General features: G+C 36.7%; 1 protein-coding gene across 1 annotated transcript in view; it reads left to right on the forward strand.

Annotated features, from left to right (window-relative positions):
* Window positions 1-9,381, forward strand: part of FN1 (fibronectin 1) — a 67,282-nt gene that overhangs the window by 9,294 nt on the left and 48,607 nt on the right. Inside the window, exons 7-12 of the mRNA XM_008578833.1 lie at window positions 290-481; window positions 1,389-1,568; window positions 2,175-2,351; window positions 3,464-3,616; window positions 5,101-5,229; window positions 6,394-6,537. Coding sequence (XP_008577055.1) covers window positions 290-481; window positions 1,389-1,568; window positions 2,175-2,351; window positions 3,464-3,616; window positions 5,101-5,229; window positions 6,394-6,537 — 975 coding nt within the window. The remainder of the gene's footprint in view (window positions 1-289; window positions 482-1,388; window positions 1,569-2,174; window positions 2,352-3,463; window positions 3,617-5,100; window positions 5,230-6,393; window positions 6,538-9,381) is intronic.

Raw genomic sequence — 9,381 nt, forward strand, 5'->3', positions numbered from 1 at the left:
AGAAAGAAAGAAGAAACAGTTACAAATATCAACCTGCTGAAACAGATTAAAAGGTAGTTGGGAATTAAATGGAGGTAAACATTCAATAAATGTTAGCTATTTTTATTAATACTACTAATATTATACTAAAAATGTTCCATTGTTCAAAAAAGTTTAGAAAACAGTTCCATGTCAATAAAAACATGGATTTCGGAGTGACCTCTGTGAGACGCTGATGGTCCTGGCTCCAGAATGTAGTGAGTTGTCTTCTCTTGTCCAATTTGGTGACTTTCTTTTCTCATGCCCTTAGGATCTGGCTCCTTCACAGATGTCCGAACAGCCATTTACCAGCCACAGCCTCACCCCCAGCCCTCTCCGTATGGCCACTGTGTCACAGATAGTGGTGTGATCTACTCTGTGGGGATGCAGTGGCTGAAGACACAGGGAAATAAGCAAATGCTTTGCACTTGCCTGGGCAATGGAGTCAGCTGCCAAGAGACAGGTATGCATTGTTTTTTCCAAAAATAGTGCTGATGACTTTATTATTTAGTTTTTGAAAGGCAATACATTTATTTACAAAAAATGTGAAACAATAAAACAAATAAGAACAGCTTTTTATCTTACCACTTTGTGGAAACAATTAGGGTTGGCATTTGATGTATTTTCTTCCAATCTTTTTAACCTGTGTGTGTACTTTTTTCCTGACATGGGAATCATACTGCTATGTATTATCTTTATTGGTCTAAAATGTTGTTACAAGGGGGTTGCTTTCTGACTAGCAAATCATCTAATTTTTAGACTCTAAATCTCAAACTTCAGCAGTTTGTGATGTAAACTTTCAGTAACCTAATGCATCTCTTCTGAGCTACAAACATGGTAGTAACTATGACATTAATAATTGACACAATTGACTTTTTTCTAGAATAGCTTCATATATTAATTCTTACCATGCAAATATGCAGATATAGTCATAGATGTCCCCTCAGCATCTATGGTAGTAACTATGACATTAATAATTGACACAATTGACTTTTTTCTAGAATAGCCTCATATATTAATTCTTACCATGCAAATATGCAGATATAGTCATAGATGTCCCCTCAGCATCTTTGAACAGCATCCTTCATTCATCTGTATCAATATAGCTTTACAAATAGAGAAACTGAGGCATAGTAGCAGAAGTGGTAACAAAGGACGTTGGCAGAAGAACTCAGGTGTTGTTTCATCCACAGTAGACATGGCTTCCTGAGTCACACATTTTGACCGAAATTAACCAAATCATCATTTATGCACACAGCTTTTTCCTTTGAGGGCACATGCTCAGTCTCCCGTTTAAGCTGTAAGTGAGCAGCCACTGGTGAGAGATAAAGCGGCTGTATTTACTGAGACTCCTTTGGTTATGCTTGTAGCTATAACACAAACTTATGGTGGTAATTCCAACGGAGAGCCATGCGTCTTACCGTTCATCTACAATGGCAGGACTTTCTACTCCTGCACCACAGAAGGGCGACAGGATGGTCATCTTTGGTGCAGCACAACTTCAAATTATGAGCAAGACCAGAAATACTCTTTCTGTACAGACCATACGGGTGAGTATCCCAAGGGGAAACAACGCCATGAGAATAACCCATCTCGCGTGCCCTATTTTTACTTACCAGCAGTCTAGCTATTAATTTTAAGGTTGCACAGGAGTCATCTGGACCCAAGAGACATGGAGGCTAACTTAGCAGCTGAGGGTCCCTCCATGTTCCCCCATTGCACTGGGAAATGACAGCAAGGGAAAAGCCCTCCAGTTCATTTATTCTGACACATTGGGATTGTGATGTGATTAAAGATACTTGTATATTGAAATTGGCCCATGATCCCATGGGGCTGAAGAACACACAAGATTGATGTCTGAAGGCCTTTGCTTATCTTCTGGTTAAAACTATGTTTTATTCAAAGCTATCATTTTATTTATTTTTGGCTGGGAAAGTAAGAGTGAAAATGGAATTTAAATGTATTTGTAAGATGAAGGGGAATCACTAAGAAGCTGAGAACTGTATTATGAGACATCTTTTATTCTGAGATAGATTCTCTGTGAATTAGCTGTAGACACCCAGCTCTCTCAGAACTTTTCTGTAGTGATTCCCCTCTGTGTGTTGAAAAGCTCAGTTGTGATCTGTTTCTTCTTGTCTGTGTATTTTTCTGGGCAGTTTTGGTTCAAACTCGAGGTGGAAATTCCAATGGTGCCTTGTGTCATTTCCCCTTCCTATACAACAACCACAATTACACCGATTGCACTTCTGAGGGCAGGAGAGACAATATGAAATGGTGTGGAACCACACAGAACTATGACGCTGACCAGAAGTTTGGATTCTGCCCCATGGCTGGTAAGACGAAGCCCTTGCTGATGGCCATTCAGGGAGCAGAGACGAAGGCTAGTGTCCAGTTTACTCCTATTTCACTCATTCAGACAATTTTGAGACAACTGAAGACGTGATTTTATATATATACATATATATTTGTTATGTCATATACATAAAGGTTGAGAAGAATATACAATTATATAATTATTTATATGATTTAAAATCCCATTGACATAATTTAATGTCCAAAGTGTATAAATACAATAAAAATACTCTTTTAAAAGTCTGGAAATAGAAATTTGCACAGGTTTGTCTTTTGTAAAGAGCACACAACTGAGTAGCTTAAAACATTTAATATATACGTAACTGACTGCGGTAGTCAGAGACCTACAAGATTGACATAAGATTTTGGTTTGACTGGTGTAGGCTCTATCACTTATTAAGTACCAAAGTGACCAAAACTAAATGTTTTCTGACAAGTAGGGAATCGCTTAAAAATAAAAGTTTCCAGTTTGTATGAGTGGAGAAAAGAGAACCAATACCTTTTATTTGTTTTCAAATTTCAAGAACCTCATAGATGACATTTGATTTTCCACATGTAGACCCAAGAGCCTGTGCACTGTGCATTGTCAAATGTGAATATGAGGCACAGAAACTGCTTACACTTACTTTTATTTCAACAAAGGAAAATGTTGAGTTTAGAAGGAAAACCCACTTTTGCTTGTAAGTCTATACCCAAAGATAGTTTTCCTTTGAACGAGAGTGAACTAGAACTAGGAAAGGTTATGGAGCAGTAGTCAAATCCAGGCTTCTAGAACAATGCAAACCCTTTGTGTGATTGTATAGGTGTTATCTTAGTTTAACACCCTCTAATCCTTCCTGTAATTATTTCCTAGCACATACCTCACCTTTGGCCAGGGCTCATAACTCTATACCTCCCGGCCAGCCATCAAAACTAACAAACAAACAAACTCCATACCTCCACCTAGCAGCACTTAAATTTCTTTGAGGTGCACAAAGCTTCTTCCCAAGTGAGAGTTCTCAGGATGACCAAACTGGACTGATAATACTGCGTGTACACCTGTTTAGACCTACTGATCATTTATCAAGTATATTTCTCGTCCATTTCCAAACAGCCCATGAGGAAATCTGTACAACCAATGAGGGGGTGATGTATCGCATTGGAGACCAGTGGGATAAACAGCATGACATGGGCCACATGATGAGGTGCACATGTGTTGGGAATGGTCGTGGGGAGTGGACATGTGTTGCCTACTCCCAGCTCCGAGGTATGTTGTCTTATTAAGGAAAATCTTTGGGAGGGCAAAGGGTACAGAGAGGCAGACTTCTATGTGAAAATTTGTACTTTGTCAAAAGTAGGGGAAGAAATATCTAATGCCACTGCATTAGTCTACTGTTCTGGATAAGTTTAGTATTTCAGGCTACCAGTAAAGAAGAGCTGGCACAGCAATTCCAAGGTTCTGAAACATTCCCAGGATCTAAGTACTTAGGCTGAGCCAAAAAGATGACTTCAAAGGCAAGAACACAAACATCTGATCCTTTTAACTTTAGGTTATGCCACTGGATTCATGTCTAGAAAAGATGAGATAACTTCTATAAAAAAAATACTTTGCTATTCTAAAAGCAGATAGTTACAGATCCAAATTTAAGGAGACGAATTAATTTCTTTTGTCCAGATCAGTTTTACCTCTTCGGATCCAGATATGGAATATGGGAGGTACTGATTTAGATAGAATAAAGTTCTAGTGTTCTAGGGTGACAGTAGCTAATAATATTATATTGTCTATTTCTAAATAGCTAGAAAAGAGGATGTTGACTATAATTGCCACAAAGAAAAAATAAATGTTTGGGTGATGGGTATACTATGTGCCCTAAGTGAATCATTGCATAAAGTAGACCTGTATTGGAGCAACACACTGTACTCCACAAATACATACAATTAAGAATAAATTTAAAACCTTTTTTTATTTTAGCTGTTGTTTCTTCGATTTGAAAAGTAATATTTAGGTAGAATTCTGAGATAATAAATAGTCCATGTATCTTGTGTGTAGATATAGGCTCCTTTTGTGGGGTCCAATGGGAAATACAATCAAGGAGTAATAATAATTACATATGATGTCTCAAAGCTGAAAGGGACCTTAATGAAGGCGTGCAGACCAACTTCTTATTTTACATATGAAGAATCTGAGACCCAAAGAAGGAAAGTAATTTTCTTGGGATCTCTCAGAGAGCGAGGAACAGAATTGGCCTATTTTTTTTTAACTTTATGAACTTCATAGATGTCATTTTATTTCCCGAATCCAAATATCTCCTCCCCACCTCCCCGCATTTCAAAGACCAGACCATCACACCATGCTTGATGCTAAATAAATATGTTAAATCTTCTTATTATAACTAGAGCGATTTAAAGGAAATAATCAACGTAGCAAGAACCTTACAGAAAGTAAGACATGTATTTCTTCAAAACTGGCTTTTCACAGAAGATGTCTTTTACCACATTCTTTAGTCATATATACTTCAACCTCTGCAACATTTACAAGTTTATAAGAGAGAATTTTTTTTTTTTTTTTGGCAAAAATAGTATTACTAAGCTTTGAAAGAAAGTTTATTCTATGCCCATGGAAAAGTTATTTTAGTGGAAGGTGTTTATAACTAAGCAGAAGGAACTGTATGCTTTGAAAAGAATAATTTCTTTTATTTTATCAGTGAAACTTCAAAAAGCTCCTCACCCATCCAACTCTTTCTTAAACAGATCAGTGCATTGTGGATGACATCACTTATAATGTGAATGACACATTCCACAAACGCCATGAAGAGGGACACATGCTGAACTGTACCTGCTTTGGTCAGGGTCGGGGCAGATGGAAGTGTGATCCGATTGGTAAGTAGCCCCATCTCCCTAGATGATTTTGGACACAGGAAATGGTTAGCAAGCTTCAGATAAGGAAAGCTATTTAACAGAATATGACTCAAGTTGGCTCCAGACTTTGATCAGTCGCTTTGCAGGGAGCTTTGCCTGCTCGTCTCTGTAATCACAGACCAATATGTAATCTTGATATTGGTAGTCATCTTATTTTTTCCTGAGTTTGATGACAAAGGCAGGTTTATTTGAATTGAATGAAATTAGTTATTTGGTCCTGAATCATAAAGATAACCTGTGTTATGAAAAAAAAATTTCCTTTGCTAACTGCAATAACATGGGCAAAGGATTGTGCCAGCAAATACTTTCTTTAAAATACTCTATTTTTTTTTTGACTGCCCTTTATAATAGAACTGAGCAAATAGTGAAGGTTGAGCCTTAAAAGAGCTGTTGTTACCAACATTCCAAAGTTTATGGTAATCCACTGATAGTCCTTTACTGAGAAAGACAGGTCACTCACTAAGCAAACAAATTGATAACATCAGTTTGCTTGACATGAGATTTCCAAAGCTGAGCGAGAAGCCAGAGAGGTTTCCTTAGTAGCTGCTCTGCAAGTACTAATAGTTTAATCTAGTTCATTCATTTCCATGTAAAATGATTTTCTCCAAATTTTGAAGTATATGAAACAAACTATTGCAAATGTTTTCCTAGCTATTCAAATAGTAAGCCAGAGCATTAATATGGGTAAAATAAAATACTTTTTCTTAACTTAATACTCAGATTATTAATATATACTGAAATTAAAATCTCTACATTTTTATTTAGAAATATCACTTTTTTAGAAAACTAAATATTCCTCCCAATGGGTACTTTTAATGTTTTACTACTAATTGCCCTGTAAGGTAAAGGATAGGAACAAAATATTTTTTTAACTGCTACATTTTTATTTAGAAATATCACTTTTTTAGAAAACTAAATATTCCTCCCAATGGGTACTTATAATGTTTTACTACTAATTGCCCTGTAAGGTAAAGGATAGGAACAAAATATTTTTTTAACTGCATATATTTGTAAGAACAGTTGTAAATTTCTATTCAAACTAAGAATGTATGCTCTAGCACACTGAAATTAAATTTGTAACTTTAAGTTTTCAAGGCTATTTACCTTTTCTTGCATGTATTTTAGACCAATGCCAGGATTCAGAAACACGGACATTTTATCAAATAGGAGATTCATGGGAAAAATATGTGCATGGTGTCAGATACCAGTGCTACTGCTATGGCCGTGGCATTGGGGAGTGGCATTGCCAACCTTTGCAGACCTATCCAGGTAAGTAGCTCTATTACTGCAGGTTGAGAACTGTCAATGGTCGTGACAGGGCAGCATCAGTGTTTATTAATGCTCTGATGACTAAGTTGGGTTCTCCTCTCTTTTCCATGCTTTGTTCATATCACTGTCTAATAACCTGACTGTTTTTTTCTTTTTTGGTGACTGGTCAGCACAGGGATCGAACCCTGGACCTTGGTGCTGTCAGCACCATGCTGTAACTGACTGAGCTAACCCTTATATCACTGTATAATAAGCAATCAGATTTTTAATGAAAATGATTTTCTGTTCTCTCCCCATCATGTAAAAGGTCTGGAAGGCTCTGAAAATGTACCTGTATATAATCTTGTTTCTTAACACTGTAGAACATTCTATTAGGTTAAAACACCAGCTAATTTGACGTCACATGCAGACATGGAAATGGGAACCACGAAGTGAGTTATGCTGGGAGTAAAACGTTGGGGTTCTATCTTAATGGCTCTCAACGGAGAAGTTGCATAGAAAGATGACATGAAATAGAGAGTAGGATATGTGTTCATTCAGCATGTCATCTAAACCCTCTTTGTGTCAAACTTTTCATTTATTTGATCAACTGGAGCCTGGGACAAAGTATCCTGGACCAAAGGTTGAGTAACTTGGTCAACTCTCTGCTCATGTAGTTCAAACATTCTCAAATATTTATTGCTGGGTTTTTTCAGGTCACAAGGACATAATGCCTAGCTATCGGTGTTATTAATCCATTTTTAGAAAAATGGAGTGATTATAATCAAACATGTTGAATTATAAAAGCCTATTAGGCCTCAGTTATTTGAGCAACTACTGAGGTGAAAAGTCTCCTAAATCTCCATTAAGTTTAGACTTAAAAAGTGGCCTACATTCAGAAACAAAAAGGGAGTTTTTCAGGACATCAGAATCTGCATGTGACCGAAATTAAGATTAAATTAATTCAGTCTCTCCGTGATGTATAAGAGATTCTCTGTGGTACAGAACGAGCTATGGAAGCAGGATTCGCTCCTCCATTTTCTCACCTGTGAAATGGGGAGAATGTAGCTGGTTACCTCAAAGATTCTTCCAGCACTAACAACCTGTAATCCTAAACACCAACCACCAGATGCACCCTTCCTAGGAACTTTGAAGATTTTTCTCTTCCCAACCCTCAGACACGGTCAGGGATGACGATAGTGACTTTGCTTTCGAAGGCTCATAGCACCGATTGAACAGCCTCTTAAACTTGTATTTTTTGGTGGGTTTGGGTGTAGGAATCACTTAAGTTTTTAAAAAATTTAATATATATTTAAATCTGGTTGCAGAAGTACTGGAAGTTCAGAAAGTATATATTGGGTTTGTTTGTTTTTTTAAATGACACAATCAGAGGGGAGAAACTTCTAAAGAAATGCTCTTTACTCTATGTTTCTGATAGTTGGTATAGCAATTTGTTGAAAATGACTTCCTCCTGAATGATTTAGAGAGACCTTTTATTCTTTCTCTCTTTTAACATAAGCCCGTCCACATAGCTGCTTGCTGGAAGCTTTTCGGTGGATATTTAGAGATAAAATCTGGATGGGAAAGAGGCCATCTGTGTTGTAGTTTTATGTGTTGACCTTTGTTCCTTCTCTTTACAAAGGGTAACAGCAAGAACTAATTGAGCATAGAGGAGATTTAAGGGGTAGAGGTTTAGCAGTGGACCTCAGAGGCACTGTTATCTGTGTCGGGTTTGCTGGATGGTTTGTGCTTAGCATGTGGGGTTTTGAGAGTGTGGGAAGAATAAAAAAACCACAGATTACCAGTAGGCTGTCTCTGAGCCTTGCCCTGTTTGCTCCTCCCACAAAGGACTTGGTAGAGTTCTTCAAACAAAGAGAAGATAAGAGGCATTTGGTTTGTCAATAAGCAACTAGGAAAGCACAGATCTCATCAAATAGAGAAAAAGGGGTCTAAGTAAAAAAAAATCATGAATATTTAACTTCTTCAAGGTCACTGTTATTGGAAATTATCCATTTTGACCTTAAACTAATTTTTAAAGTGTAGACATTGTATCATATCTTCACCTAATTATTTTATTGTTAGGTTGATCATAATGTAAGACAGGAGTAAAGACTTTGCAGGGGTGAGTAATTACTAGTATCTAGTTAAGTTAATTTAAGAAGTTATGCCACCTAACCAATATCAAAAGGATTATCAAAATTTAAATCTAAACAGTGCCAATAATATCATGACTTTCAACTTCTCTTCCAATTATATATGGTATAGGGTAGAGTGCAGTGATTAATAGGAATTTAATTGACCTAACAAATAACTGTCACAGTTTCTTTACTTCCTGGATAAAAATGTGCCAAATCCCCATTGCTGTTAAATGTAGTTCCCTTAAAGGTGGCCTATGGCATAAGCCTAAATTTTATAACCTGGGCTAAATTTTGAACCAGTGCTTGAAATCTTATAAAGAGAAAAAGAAAATTCTGTAGTTTTGCTCTACTCTGGCTAGGGTAAAAATCATTGCAGTGGCCTTTTTCTTTTTCCCTTCCCTTCCCTTTGGTCTCTTCCTTGTGCCCCTGTGGATTTAAGAGTATGATTAAGCTTAAAGGTGGACAGTAAAGGTCTTTCTGTTGTCTCTTTAAAACTTAACAGACATTTAACCATCATAAATTTTTTCCTCCTCAAAAACGTGATTGTCAAAGTAAATAAAATACCTATCAGGGGTCTCTTTACCTGAGGAAATTATAGTAGGACTTCATTTAAGGATCAGTATTTAAACAACCTTATGCCCATTATTGTAAATAACTTAAAGATATGATATTCCTATATTTACTGACTTACATGGAAGTTTATAAATAGTGACATCTCTAAAATTTT

This window comes from Galeopterus variegatus, unplaced genomic scaffold (assembly GCF_000696425.1).
Source record: "Galeopterus variegatus unplaced genomic scaffold, G_variegatus-3.0.2 Scaffold1770, whole genome shotgun sequence".
NCBI classification, from domain to species: Eukaryota; Metazoa; Chordata; class Mammalia; order Dermoptera; family Cynocephalidae; genus Galeopterus; species Galeopterus variegatus.